This window comes from Ammospiza caudacuta, chromosome 5, assembly GCF_027887145.1.
Source record: "Ammospiza caudacuta isolate bAmmCau1 chromosome 5, bAmmCau1.pri, whole genome shotgun sequence".
Lineage (NCBI taxonomy): Eukaryota > Metazoa > Chordata > Aves > Passeriformes > Passerellidae > Ammospiza > Ammospiza caudacuta.
Window position 1 is genome coordinate 43630430 of NC_080597.1, and position 23431 is coordinate 43653860.

At 41.2% G+C, this 23431-nt stretch overlaps 1 protein-coding gene across 3 annotated transcripts in view; it reads left to right on the forward strand.

The window, feature by feature from the left end:
- The first annotated feature begins 358 nt into the window (after positions 1-358).
- The window catches only part of CPM (carboxypeptidase M), a 30079-nt gene continuing 7006 nt past the window's right edge, over positions 359-23431 (forward strand). Inside the window, exons 1-4 of one of the 3 annotated variants that reach the window (XM_058805558.1) lie at positions 359-423; positions 1490-1552; positions 2114-2270; positions 17260-17357. In XM_058805558.1, the coding sequence (XP_058661541.1) occupies positions 17343-17357 (15 nt within the window). In that variant the 5' untranslated portion in view covers positions 359-423; positions 1490-1552; positions 2114-2270; positions 17260-17342. Of the gene's footprint in view, positions 424-1489; positions 1553-1864; positions 1968-2113; positions 2271-3161; positions 3254-17259; positions 17358-23431 lie in introns of those variants that run through there. The other 2 variants (XM_058805556.1, XM_058805557.1) reach the window with 2 other exon arrangements.

Consider the following 23431-nt stretch of genomic DNA (forward strand, 5'->3'; position numbering starts at 1 on the left):
TGCTCTCATTTAACCATGACTGTGCTGGCTACGTGTGAGGGTGGTGTAATTTCCAAATGAGATAACGCTGCGCGATTACCCAGCATCAAAGGTGACTTCAGTTATTTCACTGAGGTTTTTACACCCCTTGTGATTTTTACTGCCTTGCCAACACCCTACTCTGTCTCAAAGTTAGAGTTCTCTGATTTCATGTGATTATCTTGGGAAGGTTTCCAGGTAGGTTTATGTGGGATTACCACCTGAGTGTATTTTCTTCCCCGCTTACTCAAGTGGTGTGACCAGATCATCACTGAAGGAGCCTATAAATATGTATATTGTAGCCAAATAAAATATGAAGCTCACATACTCGACTTCTTCCTCCTGCTTCTCTGGAGACATGTTTGCAGCGTAACCCCACAGTTTCTCTCCCATTTCACATAGTAGGTAACTATAACCAAAATCAACTATTAACTTTATATTTTTTACAGAATGTAAAAGACATCCATATTTAAGTCTCACAAGAATTTTGTTTTGTGAATAAGAGAGAGAGGGTCTTGTCAAGTTATAAAAGTTAAAATGAGGTGGAGTCAGTGTATGGGAGAAAGGCCCTGGGTCTGTCCCCTCCCTCAGAATACCATACTACAAGGAACCCAATCCAGCAGAAATATAATATTACACATCTCTTTTAATCAAGTAGCCTTATAATTTGCATACATCCCTTGTTGTATGTCATATATGATTTGGAAGTCCTTCCCATGAACTAAGTGAGGTCTGGATGTGGACATCTTGCATCTTCAGATATATGTTCCTCTGGTACACTGGGATACTACAGATAGTTGCATAAAAATATAATTTCAAGCTTTATTTCTTAAAACTTCATGGTAAAAGAAAAAAGGTACTTATAAATTTAACAGTAACATTTTGTTTAACAAGGACTTCTGTTAAATATAGTGTCTTCTATTTGGAATACAGGACTTGTTATTTGAGGTTGGCTCTTAGGTTCATTTCCTTTATTATCCTTTTCTGACATTAACCGGCATAGTAAATTTCAGAAGAAAGCAGATGAAATCCCACTGGTGTTATAACTTTTTTTCTCAGTAAAATTGTACAGAATTTACAAGTAGCTGCATTCTAATACTCAGCTATATCCACATTCATATTTTAAAATAAATGCAGACACTATCCTAATTTTTGTTGCTGGAAGCCAGCTTAACTTTCTTTCTCTAAGTTCTTTTCAATCTTCAAGACAACAAAAGGTGCTGAAAGAGCCTTTGTGGTGAATTCCAAGACCAAGATATCCCCAAGGCAATGTGGTTAGCGCAGAACCAAGAAAAGCACTTAATTCTGTAGATAGAATCCAGTCCTTTTAGTAAGCAAATACAAGCCTATTAAAAACCCATCTTTAAACAAAAAAGCCAAAGTAAAAATAGCGCAAGGTGGAAATTTAGTTGGATTTATAGGCAAATTCTCTCACGGCTTATGCAGCAGGCTTTGTCTCTGGGTCCCCCAGGCGCTGCCGTTCTGATCACACGCCACGACCACACAGGCGCTGAGGAGGAGCTTGGATTTTATTGTGAGTCGGAACAACACCAAAAGTCAGAACGTGAACGTTCGCACCCCTCCCCAGGTCGTTGTTTGGGGTTTTTTAATCCCTACAGACACCGCTCACCCCCTGCGGTGATAAACGAGGGAAAAGCAGCAGGGGCAGTTGCGGGGAGGGCAGCGCCTGACGGCAGCCGAGCCCCGCGCAGGTGGGAGCTCCGGCGAGGCGGGAGCGAGGGAGGGGACGAGCGACAAGGGGCGGGAGGGAGAGCGGGAGGGACGTCTGTAGTGCCCGGGCCGGGCCCCGACCCCTGGGCGGGCCGGGGCAGCTGAGTGGGTGGAGGGCGCGTCACTCAGGGCAGGGCCAGCGGGGATGGCGGCCCCCGCCCGGCGCGGCGCGGCACAGCCCCGGCGGCAGCGGCGGCAGCATGCGGGCGGCGGCCGCGGTACGGGGGGCACCACCTGCTCCGGCGGGGCAGAGACGGGGACGGGGACAGGGAGGGAGGGAAGGAAGGAAGGCTGGCTGGCTCTCCGCGGGCTGGCCGCTGCCCCGGCGGTGCCCGCGGAGAAAGCTTCATCTGTCTGTCCCTAGGACGCGGTGGGCATCCTCATCCTCTGCCTGGCTTCTGCGGCGGCCGCGCTGGACTTCAAGTACCACCACACCGAGGAGCTGGAGGAGTTCCTGAGGGGGGTGCACGCCGCGCACCCCTCCCTCACCCACCTGCACAGCATCGGCCGCTCGGTGCAAGGTAAGCGCGCTGGGACGAGAGGAGAGACGCTTTTTGTTCTAACTAATTCGGGGCAGGTGTGGGTGAAGGTGGTGTTTCGTGGCTGCTTGCTGGCGGCGGGGCTGCTCTAACCAACCTATGAGAAGTTTCGTGTTCCTCTTGCTTAAGCGTGAATAACACACTCTGGCTGAAGCATCGTACGTGTCATCAGGGTAAAAGTTCTGCCAACACTTATGTTTCTGAGAATTGGAAACGTCCTGAGTGGCAATTTCAGAAAGAGGGCCGTCTTTATGGAGCGTAGAATGTGTGGGACCCCTTTGCCAAGTGCCCGTTCTGGGAAGGACTATAATTAAAGAAGTGTGTTTCCTAACTTGTAGTTGTGTTAAAAATACCTTTTGATACAAGCTCCTGTGGTGTAGATGAAGAATAGGATTTCAGTCTCAAATGTTACAGCAAAATGTACTGAAATCAGTACTTACTTTTCTGACCTTATATTGATATTTTAATTTTTGCCCCTGTGATTTCTTACCATAAATTTGGGGAGAAGTGGCTAATTTTTCAAAAGAGATTTAAAATATTAAAATCCATATGCAAATAAACACTAATGTACATTTTTTTTAATTCTAAGAAAACAAACAAAAAAAACCCAAACTGCTTTACTAGATTTCAGTTCAAGAAACTAAATCACTCTGAGAAGAGCTATAAAACTAGATAGAAAATCCATTCTTTAGAAACATCATCTGTTCCTCTAATCCCATTTTGTACCACTGGAAGGAGACATTTGTAGCATCTATTATCAAATCCATGCTTGTGATTAAAAAATAAAAATCTGTATTCTTCTTTCTAGATGATCATGAACACATTGTCATGCCTTCTCACTTGTTTTACCATGTATCTGAAAGTAGAAGAGGAATCTTAGTTATTTCAACTGTGTTGGTTTTGGTTTCATCAAAGGCAGAATTAGATTGGATTATGTTATTCATCCATGCAAGAGGTTAATTCCTGTAAGTACAGTTCCCTCCAGTGCAAACTAGCAATTATCCACATCCTTATTTTCATACCTTTAGAGAACTTAGCTAACATTCTGATGATAGGAATAGATTATGACTTTTCTGCCAGAAACTCAGCTGGCTTATCTTTGTGCAGGTAGGCAGAAACCTTTCATCCAACCTGAGAGATTGGAACTTTGGCTTTTACATATCTAGATGCCTGAAAGCTGATAACATGAGGTGTTCAACTTGTCTGAGTTCCACCAGCATGAAAACTGGAAAATCATCATCTCTTGGTTGTGATTGAGCAATGCACTGAAACATCATTCAGATTTTGATATATTGCCTTCTACTTTGCCAAACTCTGAGAATTGTGTGGGCTCTCCTCGTTGTTATTCTCAGTGCCACGTAAAGCAGAATGGCAGTGAAAAATGTGTAGTGCTCCTCTAGTCTTTCAGTTTTTTCTAAAAGTTAAGAGATTTCTACCTTTGTTGAGAAATGAGCCTTCAGAGTCATCTGCAATATGGCATGGGACAGTACTGAATTAGGGTCTAATTTGGCGGGTTTTTTTGCTCATGGTAAAAGAAAGTTTTATGATAACAGTGGTTATAGAATTCTGGTGAAAATGAAGTTTCAGTTTTGGTCCATGGGTTGAAGTTCTGTTCCTCTATTCTCAGTTAAGCTGCTGCAAGCAAGGCTGTCTGTGCGTGCACACGCCTGTGTGGGTTTACTAGTGTTGTCCTCCTGCCAGTTAGCTAAACCATGGTAGCTAAATGTACTTCTTGATGATGAGAAACAAAAATTAATTTAAGTACTATAAAACTGAGATCAGTGTGATGTAGTAAGTTGATAGTCCTGATATGAAAATTCTTGGTGATGAATACAATATCCCATGGATCAAAGAAACACCTATAAAGTCAACAGACATTATTTTACTATTAGCATGAATGGCTATTGTTGCCATGTTATTTGTTAATCTATGTTCAATTTTATCTAATAATCTAGTATTTTATACTGCCATCTAGACTTGGATTATGAAGAATGTGAAGTAAAGGCTTCACTTTTGGTCGGTGTGTGTAGATTCAGAGCTCTGCAAGGATATAAAAAACCAGCTCTTAGAAGTTGTGGAGGGTGATAGGGACCTGTGTATTACCACTTCAGAAAGTGATTGTGTGTAGTTCTTTAAGAGAAGTATCTAAACACTCTTCATGTCAGAAGCCTCACCTGCTTGAGGCAGATCATAAAGTAATTTAGGTCTAGAGGCTATCTAGTCTGAGCTCCTGTTCAAAGCCAGGCTCACTTGAAAGTTAATTATGGTGCTCAGGGCCCTCTCCACTCTACTTCTGAATATCTGCAAGGGTGGAGATTCCACAGAGTCTCTAGGTACCTGAGCCACCTTGCAGCCCTTCAGCTGCACAGCTGCAACCCAGCCAGTCTGCAGTCTGTACCTGCCTGGGATTGTTTTCTTGAGTTGATAATCCATACATGGGGTTCTTTTGTTCCAGGTGTAGGATTTTGCATTTATCTTGGTCAAATTCCATGAGTTTGCTGTCAAGAAATTCCTTCAGTTTACCAGGGGCCCTCTGAATGGCAGCCCTGGCCCTGATGAAGATATTAAACAGCATCAGCCCCAGTACTGGCCCTTGAGGAATGCTGCTAATAATCTGCTACCTCTTGAACCAACAGTTGTTCAATCCAGTCAGCTTCTAGCCTACTTTACTGTAGTCTAATCAATAATCCCATATCCATAATCCCAGCTTGTTTACAAAGACACCATGAGGGTGACTGGACACTGGAACAGGCTGCTCAGGGAGCATCCTTAGAGATATTCAACATCTGTCTGAACTCAGTCCTGGGCAGCTGGCTGTAGGTGGCCCTGCTTAAGGAGAGGAGTGGGACCAGGTGACCTCCAGAGGTCCCATGCAATTCCTGAATCTGTGATTCTGTTGAAAGCCTAGCTAAGGTCAAGACTGAATGAATAGGGTGCTTTGCTGCCTTTCACTAAGTCAGTCATTTCTGCATAAAACTTTAACAGTCAAGTGTGATTTGTTAGGGATAAATCTTGAGGTGAGATTTACATAATGTGTTTATTTGATGCATGTAGACTGTAATAGCGGTGTGCACAGCAGAATCTGTACCAAGATCCTCAATGGAAAACAAATGGAAAGATGCCAAATTTGTTTTGTAGTGGTTTACATCACCATATAGAAAATCCCCCCTGCCAGATTACTCGGAGCACCTCTGCCAAGTTACTGAAAACAATGTGTTTTAGACTGGCAAAGGCCTGTTCAGTCTCCAGATCTGATTTGGAAGCTATGATATTTAGTTATTGTATCTCATCTGCTAAGCTCTTATCCTTAAATGAGGGGTGAAAGGAGGTTAAAAGATGCAGCTTATTGGCTGACAAAACAGAGTGTTATCTTTTGGTCTAATTTAGTAGGTATCATCACATCCCTCAAGATTTGTAGGTAATTTGGTCTGTGAGAAACTGATAGAGTCTTAGCAGCAGGTAGGCAGAGATGTGTGATGGCCCAGAAAACACCTTAATTCTTTTACATTGTTTCAGGTGTGTTGTTGAATAAAGTTATAAAAGCTTTTTGTCAGGAGTTCAGTTTTCTGATATATCCAATATCCAACGTCAGAACAGAGTGTGCACTCTATAATAATAGAGGAACCTGCAGGGCTGCATCAGTCTGGGATGGGAGAATGGGACCTAGTGTAATCAAATTAACCCATCCTGCCTAATGCCACCCCAGTGAGAAACAGACTGACTCTTAGCAAGCAAATCTTAGAGTGCATTACCAAAAGGAAAATAGTCAATGTACGTGTAGGATCTGTGGCTTTTCATTGTTCAAGATACAGTGCTGTTGTTATTCTTTGAAAAGAAAATGAGGGTGGTGGGAAGCTGACTTCAGGATTCTAACTGAACTGATGATCTCCTTAGGAGGACAAAAACAGCCAGGTATTGGAAGAATGGAGGAACTTCTGTAGTAGATCCACATTCTAAAAAGCCTTTTCAGATACACTCTGGATTGAGATAAAGTGATAGCATGCTAATTACAGCTTGGTTTAGATCTAGGTTTTCTGGAGGCCAGTCTGCATTTTTAGAATTCCAGTCGACTTTGGGACAGTTGTAAACATCCTCAGGCCAGATTCTGCTCACTGAGGGAAAGGTTGTGTATGGTTAAAGTACCCCTGTCTTTACTTAAAGAAGTTTCAAAGTTGACTTTGTATATTAGTGTCCCTCTGGCAGGTTTCATCACTGGAGAGACAAAAACTAAAAGAAACTGACCAGATTTTGTTCTGGTTCCACTAGAAATTCTCAGAAATACCTTGCAAAAGAGCTGTCCTGAAAGCTTCTTTGGTTGAGAGCTCTGTGGCTTAGTCATCCAAATCTGATGCTTTGTGAACACCAATACTCAGTTGCTCTCTCTGTTGCCCTTGGACAGACACATTCTGTCCATTAATCTTAAACACTTGGCTAACTTTGGGGGGAATTTTTTTGTTTTGTTTTTAAGTAGTGAGTCTTGCTTATTAGCATTTTGCTGTCCCTGCTGTGTGAACAGGAGAGGCTGAAATGTGCAGGGTGTGTGTGTGTTTGCTGTGGGGTTTATAGCTCAGGAGTGCAGGACTGGCCCGTGGCTGTGCGCATGGGTGGTGCTGTGGGCTGCAGGGAAGGTGTGCTCAGCAGGCCAGGTTTCCCAGTGATAAGGTGCCTGTTGGAGCACTTTGTCCCCTTCCTGCCTGCATTCATGTGTTTTTCTCCTTGGGAAACAGGAGGGAATGAGCATGCCCAGGTTTCCATCTGATAAGCAGCTGTGGCTTTGGCAGTAGGGCGTGCTAGGGATTGGGACTCAGGTAGCGCTGTGTGCAACATGTGCCTGATAATAGAGTCGGTAGAAAACCTGGGCACTTAACCTGTCCATCATTGCTCACCAGCATCAGTGGAATGTGTGCCCAAGGTGTGCCAGAGGTCAGCTCAGACCTCCTGACCCCTCTGACTCTGTGCTGTTGATACCCTCAGGCATTTATGGGTGCCTGATACCTTTAGGCATTTATGGTGAACAGGGGAGTGCTGATTTAAGGTTCACTGCACTTCAGTGAAAATATTTAATAATAAAAGGCCAGGTGTTATATTTGTCTCATCTACACATAAATAGTGTATGTATGTAGCTGGGAACTCATTTTAAGTTATTTATTGTGATGCAGTATGGAAGAAGCCTGAGTTACTGCCATCAATAGTAAAGTGCATTGTAAATTCTATTGAATTTACATTACAGACTTTTATGTTCTGGAGGTTTTTACTTTTTTTTTATACTAGAAAACAAGTTTTACTGCTGGGGAAAACAAAGCTGAAATATGTTACCCATAAAATGTTTGTTTTATTGTTTCATTGGGAATTATTTTTGGTTTGGCTCAAGGGTTCTGGCAGTGCATAAAAATAGAATGGGAAGGTTTTATACAGCCCACTGTACTTCGAGGTGAATTTCTTGGTGTTACCCATTATTAAATGCTAGTGCCAGTGTTTTTAAAAGTAGGAAGAAAAATGAAAGGTAACAGAGAGAATTCTTTTTGTCTTAAAAGTAAACAAATTACCTAGATGAAAAATCCATAGCAAGTGTGTTGTCTTTAAAGACTACATTGTAGTTATTTTTTTTTGTGGTTACTTTATGTGAGGTATATTTGTGTAGAGGATTGTTACCTTAGGTTTGTTCCATTTGACTGCTGCAGATGACTTTCCTCCTGTCTTCAGTCCTTGATAATGTCTCTTTTTCCTTTCCCTCCTCCTTATCCCCACCCCACAAATTTCCTTACAGGCTTGTCATGCAAGCATGGTGTGTACAGATGATATAAACATCGAGGCTTTTCAAAGTTTGTTTTTAGAAACAAGAATGAATGAGGCATTTTCCACTCTGGGGGCCCCATGATGCAAATAATACTAAAGTTGCTTAGCTCCAGTCCAGAATTCCATGTAAAAATGGGCATTCTAAAACTTACTGTGATAGTTAAATTCTTATCCATGCTTGCTCACCTCTGAATTTTTTTGCCTGTTATGGGTCACGTGTTCTTTCATGTCTCTCCTCATAACCATCTTGTTCTTGTCTTTGACAGTATGTGTGCCATATAAATGCATGTTAATAAGATTTTAAGTAGGTTTACATGTTCATTTTAGTATTGCAAAGGTCTTTGGGTTCACAGATGGGCTTGATATTAATAGCCTTGTAATCTTTATTTGCAGCACATAATGTCCTTCACTGTGATGGGAAGAGGAAATAAAACAGAGGAGGAGTACTGGCTCCTTCACGGTTTATCTAGTGAAAACTAAATCATGACTTTAAAAACAAGAAATATTAACTTGTATTCTTAAGTCTTCAGCTCCAAACTGAGCTTTGCTCTAAATCATGTGTTTAAATAGAAGTCACCATTACTATATTAGCTTTAGATCTTATTTGTCCTAACTGAAGCTAAAAATTCTTTAAATGCTGAAATATAGATTCATATACATTATCTGACTGCATCCTCTAGCAGTTTGACTGCTGTGGTGAGACTCAAGTAGTTTGTGTGCAATCAGTCCTCCAACAGCCTCCAAGACTAAGATTTTATCTGATGATAACAAGACCTAACTTTTCTTTCCTGTCAATACAACTATGCTTTTTATATGGGTCATTTATAAAAAGCATATAGTTTGGTCAGCATCAGATGTTTAAAAGATTGATAAGCTCAGACATTCCTCTTGGAGATGCAGTCACTGACTCTGCATTCCTATTCTCTTGCAGTGAAAGTAAAATTATTTGCTTAAGTTTTCTCTTCTTTACACTTGCTGTGAATTGGTCAATCATTTTTGTCCTGCCTTCTATGATGTCTCCTACTTAAATACACTTCTTTCAGAAAATTTTGGAGGAAAGTTTGTTCATTTGTTTTTTTCCTGTGGAACATGCTGCATCAGAGATTTCTGTCCCAGCTTAAATAAATAAATAAAGTGTGAGGGGAATCTATCCTAGCAACATAGATCAAACATTTCTCATATATAAACTGTTATCTAGTATTGAAGTTTTAATGTTGTAACTTCAAAATGGAAAGATCTGATCTGTTTAGAAAAAGTACATTGTTCACATGAGTAGCATTTATTTAGATTCAGCCTTTTGAGAAAAATCTCTGTTTTCCTGCTTCCTCTCTACCTTTTGCTTTGCAGTTGTCTGGTTGCAGCATATATGTGTCAGCCTTTTTTTCAGAGCAGTAAAAGTCTTAGGGCTGCAGCCATCCTGTTTCCCATCAGCAAGACTTTGCAGCTTTCTGTGTTTGTTTAGAGACAGGCAGAATTGACTACTGGATATTGTAACTCACACCAGTGAAGTTAGCAATGCTCTGGAGCTTGTGTAACACAAAATCAGGAATTGCAGCTGGTGGATGCAGTATTCATATCCCTTTCTGGTGTTGAGGAAGTAAATATGTAAGATATTTTTCATGTTTGAGGGTTTTGTTTGTTTTAAAACTTAAGTAAAATATAGAACTCAAGGTATTAACAATGGTGCACAATGGACATAAATTAATGGTTTTTCCCCCTCACTTGTTATAGAATTCTGCATTCTGGAGCATTGTGCATACATTTTTAGCCCTGTAAATGACATATGATCCTAATCACAAGCTTACTTAAAGAAATAAAACTCTCAGCTTGTATCTGAGTTTTACCCAGATGGTCAATTTGTCTGCATTCTCCTTTTAGCTTGAGAAGAACTTAGTAACACATCCCTCCTACCCCACTTCAGACAATGACACTTTTTAGTAGCAAAGTGTTTCTGGTGCCTTTCCATTCACTTCCCACAAAAGAAGAAGAGCAGTGTGCCCTGCATCCCTTCTGCCCAGCCTTTCTGCCTTGGACCTCTGGCTGTGGATCCTTGAAGGAACCAGTCTTGCTTATTTTCAGGGCTACCTAATTAAAGGTTTGCTGTGTATAGCTATGGCATATTGTGTTCACATAAGTACATGGAGACCTACTTATGATACATTAATTAATTGTTTGCAAGACTTCTTACAGTGAAACATTTAGTTCATTAGACAGTCTGCACATGTTTTTGTGTAGAAGAGAGATCTAGATAGTTTTTAGGGCTGGGATTTTTTTTAAATGAAATCTGAATGTGCATGTGATTTCTAAACTTTCTGGAAGTTCTGCTTTTGGATCTTTTTATTAATTAGAAAATTAATTTTAAGAAGTGGACATGGAAAAACATAATGCATTGGACTGGCTGTAGATCTCTTCCCCTCACAGCTGAGAGAACACTCTCCTTGTAAAACTGTTCACTCTTATAAGCTGTGCAGTGGCTCAAATGTGAGAAAGAGGGTAGAGGATGTTTCTAAGCAGATGATTCTGCAGTTTGATATCTAGGACTTACTTGTTGTTATGGAAAAGGTCAGACCATGGCAGTCAGAGGCACTTAATTAAATTACTGTAGCTGCTACGTAAGGTGCTGAGCTCACAGTGGATCTAGGACAGTTGAGTTACATTTCCTGTTTGTGCCTGGCCAGTGTGTTCTGCATCCATGGCCTTGCAGTTACCTGGGGCGTTTAAACAGAGCTTGAGCACATCTGAAAAAGTAACATTTATCCTAAATCTAAAATAAAAGCAAATTTCATTCTCAATAAAATATGTACTCCTACTGTGTCCATTATTACGTTTTCCAAAGAGCAGCTAGAGAAAATTAGGGGAATAAGGGTGGCACAGATGCCTTCCCTGCTCTGCACTTCAGCAGTGTGCAGCCAGGATGGTTCTGATGAAGCATTTTTCCTGATCGTGGTGTGCCGAGAGTACAGAGCTTGCTTTGATACACAATTGCATTAGGCTGATCTCAAAATCCCAAGAATAAACAAAGACCATCATAATGTGTTTGTTCAAGAGGCTAAGGACCAAATTACTTTACTTTTTGGGGGTAAGACAGCCTGATCCTTGGTTGCTGCCTTGTGTCTTTGTTTCCTTTCCTGAAAGCTGCTTGCTAGTGTTTCTAGAGACATGTGTTACCTGGTTTAGGAGAGAATCTGGAAATGCTGGTCGGACTAATGTAGCTTGTTAACTAAACCAGAAACAGATGATCATGGCACAGACTGGATTAGTTTTTAAAAATTTATCTAGTCTCCATTTTTCCGCCTTTATTGAGTTAAAAGGGTGGGGGGAGCTACTCAGTGTCTGGATTTGTAGGAGTCTGCTTGTCAGTGTTGAGATGTGTATGGTTTTGAGCTTCCTGTTCTTGAGGCAAACACAATGTCTGAGATCTGACAAGGATTTTTAGGGGTGTAGCAAGTCTCTTGGTGACGTACTTCAGTGAACTCAAATCCTCAAAGTGCACCAGTAACTTCTCAGCCACGTATAAGCCACGGCCTGTAGAGTGCTCCTTCTGTTACCTTCAAGTGGCAGAAATAGTTCTACATCCTCTGTCTCTGGTGGTCAAAGTGTATGCTAAACAAAACTATTGAATCTGGATAAATTGCACTTTAAAAGAAACAACCCCCTGTCCCTTATGACCAGCTTGTGTTACAAAAATCACTTTATTCATGATGATCCAATGGTACTATTGGTAATATTTATTACTTTCAAATATACAATAGCTTTTCTGAAAATTACTAGATGCATACCAGTTTCATAGCTTTATCAGAATATAACATACACCTTTTTAGAACTAGGTTTAAAAACCCTGTGGTGATAGAAACAACAGTTGGTGAAAAGGGAAAAATAATCTATTTGGTTTCTGGGTGTAAATACGAACCCGGTTAGTGTTAATAGTAAAAAATAGCCTGCTCAGACTTCTCATCTTCTTAGTGAGCAATACAGAGTAAGGTTATTATATCTTAATTTAAAACCAGTATTCCCTCTGTGTTTTCTTTGTCTTTTACAAATTTATTTTTATTTATTGATTTTTTTTTTCAAATAACCTGTAAGCTACTATTGTAGAGACTATGTTCTGCATTGGCAATTTTTCATTTTTGTATAAAGATTGTGTTCAACTTGATTATGAGAACTGGAAATGGTACAGTGATGACTCACATGTACATAGGAAAGAAAGGGTTGCTGTTCTCATAAGATCCAAGTCTTGTGAAAGTGTCCAAAGCAGCTATGGATCCCAATCAACCAAAGATTTAGTTAAACGTTTAGGAAGATAAGCAAGCATGTGAACCATGAATTGTTTTGACTCCCTTCTCGTCTCACGTGCTTTGGATACAAATAAACAGTATCTAGTGTTTTTTAGAGTAATTTTTATTCCTTGTCATGTTTATTCCTTCAGTGCTGTTTATATGGTGCTGACTCTAATTTAGAGTGACTGGTGTTATCTCTTGGAGTAGATAGGAGCTGATTAAAGAGTGAGAAATTGATATTTCTGTTTACTTTTGCCAAGAGAGAGCGCCGTAAGTCTGTAACAAGGGGTCTGTGGAAGAGCCAGAAGTGTTAAGTTTAGCAGTGGCCCCCACATAGTGATTCAATTGCTGTCAGTGGCTGTAGACAGTGACAAATAATAAACCTGTAGCCAAATGTTACCTTGGGTGCTTTTGGCTTTTTTTCTGCTTACTGAGCAACATGCTGAATATCACCAGACATACCTGGTTGCTGTATGTGATTGATCTCTATCTCCTTATTCTTTAAAATAACTTGAAGACTTTCTTATATTTGAAGTGTTCTAGCTCTTCTTGGCATATTAACTTTGTTCATTACTAATGCCAGTGCTACTACAGGCCAAGTCTTTAGCTAATCCATTCTGTCTCAGTATACCTCACAAAAGAATTTGATGTTCAGTTGTTCTTACAGATGTTTATCTGATTTTAGCTTCAGGTATGTAGCTTATTTTGGCAGTGTTTTACTCGGTCTGGCTAGATTAAAATCACATATTTGTTCATATTTTTAAGGCAATACTGCTACATCAGTCATTCTGGTTAACCATTTCTGGTTATACAAGTAACGTACTGGTACTTCAAATTCTCTTAGAATCTAAATCAAGCCATGTGTGGTTTTTGGCAGTCCCCTTGCAGAAGAAAAGTTCCCAAAAGGCATTAGACTTTCCAGCTTGAATTGGTAATGACAAATCAGAGTGCCTGAGGGCAAGGGTGCTGCTGATGGTAGTTTAGCAAAAGGAATTACTCCTTGAAGTACTTCATTAGCTGTGGCAGTGTTTTGCTGGAAGACAATGTTGCCCTGAGGAGGCTCATCTGCCTGGAGAAGAAAATGCTTAGGGTGGAATCTTGTCACAGAATTCTAGCACTTGAAGGGTGGCTATAAAGAGGACGGATCCTCTATCTTCTCAAGAAGCCGTGTGCAAAGAAGCAAAGGGCAATGGGTACAAGTTGCACTATGGGAGGTTTCATCTCAATAGAAGAAAATTTTATACAGTGAGAAGTTGAGATTTTATACAGTGAGAATGACTTCCCCAGAAATAAGGTAGAGTCCTCCCCACTGGAGGTTTTAAAGATGCAATTGAACAAAGTGCTAAATAATCTTATCTAGGTTTCCTTTCCCATGTAGGGTTGGCCCAGATGATCTCATCCTTCTAACCTGGGCTGTTCAATGATTCTGAGATTTGTTCTATGATTTAATTGCTCTGGGACCTTGCATTCTAATGATAGTTAATCTTTCTTCCCCTCCTCTCTGTCCTGCACCTTTCTAGGTGGGGGCTGCCTCAACACAGAGCAGCATTATAGCAATTCCTGCCCATGAAGCCAATGTGCCAACCCAGCAGGACTGTAGTCAGTCTATTGCTTTTTCTTGGTCAAAGTGGTCCTCCCTGCAAACTCTTGAATCAGTACTCTAGCCTGACTGCTACTGACAGTGGGTCTGAGCCATTCCCCAGTCTTTTCACTTCATTTCCTAGCCATAACTTTCTTTGAAATTAGGAGTTTTTCATAAATGAAACTGTAAAGAACAAAGTGAAGAAAAGCAGAAATAAAATTCAGAACAAAAACAGGGAGCACAATCCAGATTCTAACGTCTACACATTGATTTGATTTCTTTCCCAGTAGATCTGGAGATCAGTTTCAATTCTTCATTTTAATTACCAGGTTTTTTACATCTGCAGGATATGACACTACATTGTGAACTAGTGGCAATGCTAGAAAAGTTTTTAAAAAATTAAAAAGGCTTCTCAGTCTACTAGAAGCTGTGTGGTCTGGCTCTGCTCCAATACAAGTCTTGTTACTTGTCCTGAGACACAGAGTTAGAAATACACGTTTGTCTTCATCACTTGAAATATAGTTCACTAATTAGCTGACGTCAGCTTTGCTTTGGCAATTTGGCAGTGAGAAATGGCTTTTCAAAGCACGAGAGGAAGCTTAGCTGTTCCCTTCAGGTACCAAACCAGTTATCTAGGCTTTGCTGATTAAAGGAAACCATCCATATGCTGAATCTTTTTACATGCAGTTAATTACAGCCGTATGGAAAGAAATCTTACATCATCCCTCCCAGATACACTATCCAGTACTGCAGGCTGAGCAGACCCAGGAATGTATTTTAATTGTTAATGGAAGGTTTAGTACTTCTTACAAGCTGGAAATGCCAGGAAATAATTGGTATCTCAGTTCATGGAAGTGTTTATTGTGCGGATGGCCCTCACACAAACTCTAAACAGTCTGAACACTAATGCAGGAACAACCAATTTACATCAGTACTTAATGTTAGTCTATACTTAGCTCTTCCTTGTGTTTCCCATGAGTGCAATCCACAGTGAGAGCAGCAGGAACAAGTACTGCTGATGGCAAGACACTGGAGGTATTATTTTTTAGTTTGATATCAGAATACGCTATTATTTGTAGAAAATCTTAAATGATGGAAACATCTAGAGCACTTTATCTCTGTGTGGACTCTTTGCTTGAGTGTGTGTGATGAGCTGCATGTTGTAGGGTTGCAGCAGCCGCCTTTGGGCTGGGCTGTGGCAGAAAGGCTGCAGTCACTGCTGTGAGCAGGTGTGCTCCTCCTGGTGCAGAAGCCCACGTGGCAGCTGGCACCAAGGAGGGATGTCTGAACTTGCCTTCCAAAAGAGGGAATGGGAGCTGGGAAGCAGGCCTTAGAGGGCATAAGGGCGAAGAATCATAGGAGCATTCTGGAAGGACTCCTTGGTAATTCATTGCAAGTTGCCCCAGGATACAGCTATAGAGAGAATGACACATTGCAGAATTGGAAAATTGAGGTTGTTGTCCACACTTGATTATGAATAACAGTTTTTTCACTACCAGGATTGTTTTCAGTTCCAAACATATGCTACTGCAGCAAGATTTGTCATCTGTTTTCGCAGAGCTGCAGGACGGTTGAGATTAGAGGGGCTCTGGAGGTTTTGGAAGGGAGAAGGGCTAGGGTGAGAGGATTTGTGTGTTCTCTTTCTTTCCTTTTTGAACAATAATGTGATTAAAAGTTAGTGTCTTTGGGTTCTCCACTCTGCAACTTGTCAAGGCTTACAGAAATCAAACTTCTTCTTTTTTTATGAGACAGTGGTTCTACATACAGCAAGGCCAAATAACTAGCTTTCTTTCTTACCAAATCAGTTGCCACAAAATTATTTTTAAAAGTATGGATTGCTTGCTCACATTGTCCTTTAATGAAAGAGTAAGTAGTATCATCTCACAGCTTCGTGCATGGCGTGGTTACAGGGGTTGAACAACAATGTCTTCAAGAGCAGCTGTGAAACCAGGGGATACTGAGATCGCTCTTGGTTGAATCTCTCAGCACTGTCTTGCTGCTTCTTGGTCCCAAGACTCTGATTCTGTTAACTGAGAAGTTAGTTTGGCAACCACTGTCTTCAGTTTTGCCTCTCTTACATGTTTCAGTGCATCATCCAGTGTTGCTTTGTCCACTCCAAGTTTTTCTCCCATTCCCAAAGCCATGACCCTTGTGGTAGAGCTGCTGTGAGCCAGTTGCACAGCTGGAAAAGAAAACAAAAATGCTGTGGCATGTGCATGACTACAGTGGTCGTGCCTTTGGGAATGGGAAGCTGGTACGCTCCAGAGTTTGTTTTCAGTGCAGATTTGATGACCCACAAAGCCTTAGGAAATAGGGCTTTTTATAGCACTGCATGTAGCAGTTCCTGTGTTCTGTCTGTCCTGCCAGCAGCAGTGGTGGCTGGGCTCCTCTCAGGCAGGCTGTGGGTCCCAGCAGGACCTGTGTGGAGCTGGGGGCAGCTGCCACCCTGCAGGGCCTGGGCATTGGCAATCTTTAGCCTGTCACTGCTTTTATCAAGTCACTGGTCCAGTTTCATTGCTGCCATCTGCTGAAACTTGAGTTTTCCACCTCACTGAGCAGACTAGTGGGAAGCACAGATTTGCAGATGAGGTCTGAAATGCCACAGTATCACTAAAAATAATAACAAAAAATTTCCTCTCCTCACCCTTTCCCCCTGCTTAAATGTGGACTTCCAAAACGTATGTATGTATGTTTATTTTGGTGCTTAAAGTTCAGCTTCTTGTGCAGCTTTAGTGGTCCTAACTAATACTCTTGCTGTAGCTTTTAATTCTTTCCCTGCTGATGTATTTGAAATATGTCTCTGATACTGCTCTTTCTGGTACCTCCTGTTTTCTGAGTAGTAATGCATGAATATGTTTAACCTTTTTGTGTTGTCTTTAGTACAAAACCAGATGTTCTTTCTTTGCGATAATGAAAATTTCTGTATATATTTCAAAAAAGCCTTATGATTTAAAATTTGGGGGGGGGGGGGAAAGAGTGGTGTTATTTGCTAAATTTAATTTGAAAATTGTTTTTTACAAAAAAAAGAAGAGCCTTCTTTTCTAGTCCTGGTTAAATGCTTTAGAAATTGCAGGGTTTATTAGGTACTTGGGCAGAAGGCAAAACATATTTATTCCTATAACTAATATTGCAAATATTCATAGAATAAAAGAACCCCACAGTCTACTTTGATATGCTATATATAGGACTGAGTGGGCACCAATGAAATACGAGGATTTGTACAATGGTCTTAATGACCAACTCTTTTTATTCTTCTAAGGCTTGTATAATTTTACACATGTTTTGAAAAATGTCTTTTCCCCTTCCCCTCCTAAAGGTAGAGACCTGTGGGTTCTTGTTCTGGGAAGGTTTCCAACCCATCATAAGATTGGCATTCCAGAGTTCAAGTATGTTGCTAATATGCATGGGGATGAGGTACGTTTCAATTTTTGCAATGTCATTTATACCAAATACACTGTACCAGAGGTTCAGAGTGAGCTTCTCTCAGGCATGTTCTTTTTATTATTGAGATATTTCATAACTCAAGGAAGACAAAATATGTGTGTATTTATTGAGGAATTTTCAGATAAATAAAGTTCCCTTGTTTTGGTGGAAGGGCCTTAGGAGACCTTACATCATGGTGCAGAGTCCAACAATCCTACACTCAAGACCTCTCTTAAGGAGAGAGCTTTGTCTTCTCCACCTGAGCAAACCCAGAGGCTTTACATTTCCCAGCAACGAGTCAGATGCAGTAGTTTGCTTGTACATTGTTATTGCCTAGGCATGAAATATGACTGATAGAACTCTTTAAATACATCCTAAGATTAAACAATAATTGCTGTGAAGCATCAAATTATTTATTGTAGGAAGAAAATTTATCTTGGAAACCTTAAGCTAGGAACAGCTAGATTCACCTGAGATAACACAGAGTACAAAAGAAAAAGCAATGCCAGAACAATAGACTTGCTCTGGGAAGAATGCCCACTTATTAATGATCAAGGAGGAATTGTGATTATGAGCCTACCTGGTGCACTACCTGAATCTGAATCAGAAAGAATCAAAGCTTTACTGTTCTCTATAATACTTTTTTGCTTTATATTTCTTTTATTCTTTGCCTTTACCTGATTGTATTAGTCATCTGCAGGATAAGTTTAAACTGCACAATATGTTTTTATGCAGCCTTTCATGTGAAGGTTAAATAATTTAACAGGAGTAGCAAGGTATATATATATATATATACATATGTGCTAGACTGTGAATTGCCAAATTAAGAAAGGTGGATGTAGTAGAAGGTGTATCCTGTGCAAAGGGTAACGTGTCAGGAGTTATTGCTGTGTGTGAGCACTTGCACGCCTACGGGCACTTGTGACATTATGTGCCAAGAATTTTCCCCAAGTTAGACTAGTTTCACCTTGTTCAACACTGGCCTTGCTCAAAGTGCTGCTGGGAGTTTGACTGCTTGGGAATTTAACTCTGTGTGGGAGGAGGCTGGTTCGTGGTGTCAGGTGGGTACCTGTGTTACCGGTGCCCAAGGTAGGGTTTGCAGCTCCCGGAGCACACCTGGTGTGCTCACCAAGGTATCCAGAGGCTGAGGCTCCATCCCACGGTCCCTGCAGGCTGCTGGAGGGCATGGCACACCTCTGTCTGTAATCAGCCAGCTTTGGTGGGGAGGAGGTGGAGGGCAGGATATGATCTCATCCAGGATGGGCTGGCTTGCAAATCCAATATTGCTGGACTGCAAAAGGCCACACGTACTGAAGTCTCCCCAAGGAAGCACCCCTGTCATTATCACTGCTGGATGTGCATGAGGAGCTTTGGCCATAGGAACACACATTGTTTGCACACCCACAGGGCTGGGAATTGCTGGGGTTTGGCAACTCAGATCACTGCCTAGGATCTGAGTTTTTTATTGACTTCATGAGGAAATTAGGCTAGATTTTCTTTTAAAGTCAGACACAGTGCCAGATGGTGTGAGCAGGGTTGATCCTTGAGCTGCCTGGCTAAGGTGTCCAACATTCCAGTTGTTTGTCTGACCAAGCTCACACCTAGGGAACATTCCAGAAATAGAGCTATTCCTCCTTTTCAGACCCTCATCATGATTTTTGCTATATGTGGTTTTTGGGTACATACAGGTGAAACAAATAAACATACAAACACAGTTGGTGTTTGGGGCTTTTTTAAATCTCATCATAAATGTGTTTCAGATGGCAGGAAATTAATTCCTCATATAGAGAAGCATTGGAGAACTTGAATATTTTTTCCCCATAATCTAAGATTTTGCTGGACTAGTCTCTGGGGATAGATTCAACTACCCCTACAATATATTAGGCAGATAAGCTTTGCACTAATTATACAACAAGCTTCAATTTGTGTGCCAGAGTCTTTCATAAATTGAAATTGTGGGATTATGGCTTTATTGATCCAGTCAGGCCTTTTGTGCTTCAGTGACGTTTTCCACAAAAGATAAAAAATTAGAAGTTCTGTTCTCAAGTGTTGTTTGGTGAAGCTGCCCTTCCAGCCTGTTATGATCATGCATATGACACTTAACTTTGACTCAGCTGGCCCACTGCTCCAAACACATAAAAGTTGGGGTGGAACCTGAATTACATGTGTGTGGGCTGTTCACACGTGCTGCTGGAAGAAAATCTAGGTTATTTGGAAAGCTGCCCAATAGGGAAGTTCTAATAAAGTAATCTGAGTATGCAGTACCATGAGAGGAGTATTTTTTTTCAGAACTGAAAAGATTTATTTTTCTAAGCAAGTTTATTTTTCTTGATACTGTAAGACATAACCAGCCAAGATCTAAAAGAGTGTAGTTTTGTGTTCACTGTTGCCAGATAGAGTGAACTTTTGCCCCAGATCCACTGAGAGGCAACAAAAAACTTCTCCTATTCTTTATGTTGCCTGCATGAAGCTGGACACCATTTTTAGCAGTACTTTTTGTTTAACCTGAGCCAAATGAAAACTGATTTAAGCTAACTTTAATCAAGATGGTGGTAACTGACTGCACAAAATGCATAAGCCTGTGAAATGTTGTTGAAGTCTGCAGGGGGAAGGTGAGGGAGAGGTTGCCTGATCTTCTGGGGCAGCTCCCATTCTGAATTAGACAGGAGCCTCTCTTGTCCCAGTCTTGTGCTCTTACTTGAAAGGCCCTCTCTTTCCAAGTCACACACCCCTCCCTGGGGAGAAACTCCTTCTGCTCAACACCAACCACAACCAAACCCCCAGATGCTCCTAAGTCACGAATGGAGCAAAACCATTTGGGCCCTCTGTGCCAGTGACTGGAGTGCTTTCTATACAAACAGGATCTAGCTGGAGGGCTCTTCCTGAGCCATGGATATCACTGCAGGGAAACCCCTTAAGGAAAAGCACATCTGAACAAGCTGTAAACTTCCTGTGTGCTTCTGCTCTCCCCCTTTCATGTGCTGATATATGGCTTTAGCTTTCTGCAGCTGTAGTGTAACTGTGTCATCACAAGATAAACTCTTTCTCAGGATGGCAGTGCTGATATCAGTCCTTTTCTTTTAAAGTGTCCACTTCTCATCACTTTATTTTCTCAGTATATGAAATAGCAACAGTGCAAATAATATTAAATAATATCATCACTTACTTATAATAAACAATAGTTTATTTATAATAATATAAATAAAACACTAATATAAATAATATAATAATATCGTAGTATAAAATATTATTAAAAATAGTAGTGTTTTTCCTTTTTCACTGTGTGAAACTGAGCCTATACTGATAGGTCTGGACTAGCCTATGTGAAAGGATATGTTTATCTGCTGCCTTATCTTGTGAAATAAGTTAAAGCAACTCTACCCTATTTTCCATGTCATCATAGGCACAGTCATATCCACAGTAGGGTTTCCTGAAATATTAGAGCTTAAGTGATTAAGGGCTGGAGTAGATTTATTTGTGATTAATATAAAATATAATGGAGTCTTAAAAAATCATCAAACAATAAGCTAATGAGGCTTGTGCAGAATTTCTTACACTTATTTCTAAAAAATTAATGGAAGCTGCATTTACACTATCAAAATACCACTGTTGAAAAAAAGGATGTTTTTATCATCTGATAAGAAAAAATCATTGCACAAAAAGAATACTGCATGTACTGCACAACTTATAGAATACTTGCATATACTGCTATAAGGAATCCTAAGTCCATATTCCCGTGTCCCAGTCCTGTGTGATATGTTATTGAAGTGATATGCAGGGAAACAGCATTTGCTCTAGGAAAACCCCCACTGTTTATAAAAACATTTATTGTATAGTAAACTGTTTTCCACCTAGCTTCAGTATTAGCTGATGTGATGTGAAAAAGGTCAGAAGCACCAGAAATTTAAAAATTCAAATCAATCAAATCTCATTGCTAACAACAGACTTTGAAAAAAGCTGGATGTTGCTGAGGTCTATTTCAGCACATTTTAACTCTGCCTCGCTGCAGTTACTTTTTCCTTATCTTTCTTCACACTCTTCTGAGTGGGAAAAGAAAAAGCTGCCCATGTCTCACCCAGGTAAATCCTGAAGCTGGTGGAGTTTGTCCAGGTGGTAACAACTTGTGCCAGTTACTGGTTCAGAAGCATTTCCTTCAGTGATAAACCAGAGAGCTGCAGTTCCTGTCGCACATGTGGTGTTTTTCAGATGGCCATAGAGATTGCTGCTGCAGCAATGAAGGGATGTGTGCCAAACTTGGCACAAGCCAATGGTGCGTTTTAGCCAAGAAGGGCAGCCCCAGTGGGGTGTGTCCCAGCAGTGCATGATAATTAGAGCAGCACAAGTGTTAAAAATAAATAACGTTCTGCAAGTGTAGCGTTTCAGTGGGAAGCCAGGCTGGCCTGCTGCTCACACTGAGCTTCCTTAGGTGGGGTTGTTGTGCCTGGTACGCTGAGCCTGGCCTGTGGAGCAGCCAGGGCTGGAGCAGGGAGCCAGGCAAGGCTGTGCTGCCCTGGAACAGGTCCTTCCTGACTGTTTGCATCTTTCTTTCAACATCGTTCAGCTTAAAAACCAGGCCATGTTTAAGGAAACAATTTTAATAATAAAAATGGGCAGAGTCCATCCACCCATAGTCCCCTGGTATTAGGTCTCTGTCATGTGGTAAGAGCACTGCTCTAAACCCAGGGCTGCTGCAGTAAAGTGTTACAGCACAGGTGCAATTGCTCCTCACCCTAATCTCCTGACTGGCTGCTGCTCAGGCCTCTTGGGTAATCCTGTGGCGCTGAGCAGGGTGCTGACACAGCCCTGCCAGCAGGCAGAGTCAGGATAAAGGATTTGTGTACAGAAGCAGCAGTTGCACCCTTTTCTGCAGCATTGATCCATGTCCTGACACACGCACGCTTCTTCATTCGAGGCTTCCCCGAGGATCACTGGAAGCCTTTCCTGCTGACTTTCTCCCTTTGGGGCACAGGAGGAAGCTGACAGCTGAAAGTGCACAGAGAAACTCAATGTCTAATTGTATCCCTGAGGTGGGAGAAAGGGATTTCCTTTGCTTTTCTGTCACCCTTCCTGTGAAACACAGTAGCACAATCTTCTTTGGCATCTCATCTCCCCTGGGATACTGCAATCAAAGCTGAATGTCCATGTCCTCTCAAAGCCCAGAACACATTCATGCTGTCCCCTGCTCTTCTCTCTTTCTTCGTATTAAACCTGAGGCTGGTAAAGGTGTCTGTCCAGTAAGGTTACTGTCAGCAGCCTACCTTCAGTGTTTCTAGATCCTTTATTTGAAGCTCTAAAATAAAAGTGACTCATAATTCTTATCCAGAGACACTCCTGACCTCTGTAGCAAAAGGGTAAAGCTGGACTGAGCAGCAGATGCTTTCCAAGGGCTGATCAGAACTTGACCTTGAACTTGAACTTTTCCAGAAACAAAAATTTCCCCTCAGATACTTCCAGATGTGCTTTCCCAAGCAATGCAGGGTGCTCTGGACCAAAACAAAACCACCCCTCTGTTACCACACCAAAACAGTGGTAATAAGTATATTCTTCTCTCACGGTGTAATCACTCAAGTGCTAGCACTTCTATGATAATCTGAACTGCCTAATGTCCTGAGTACAACTACAGCTATACCAAGAATCCTATAAAATAGTTTGTAAAACACTGTACATGTAACTAAATCTGGGATTAACTTTTAATTGCAAATAATATAATCTGTGAAAATCTGGTTATCTTTCATTCTTTGTAAATATTGTTCTTTTCAACCACATTCTTTTGTTCCTTTTCTTTTCTCCCCCTTCTGCTCCTGCTTCTCTACCCTTTCTTTTTGGGACTTATTTTGGTCAGGCACTGAAGAGCAGTACAGCAGGAGAAGAGCACTCTGCCAGGTTCCCAGGCAGCAGTCCAGTCTTGTCTCTGTGGTAGAGCTGTTCTTGCTGATTCTGAGTCTGGTAACTTCATCTCTCATGCCCAGGGCCATGAGTTGGCTGATTTCTCTCCTCTCCTGTCCTCTCCTCTCCTTTCTTCCCCCACCCTTATAAAGTTCCCAAGATGTCTATCACCCTTTTCA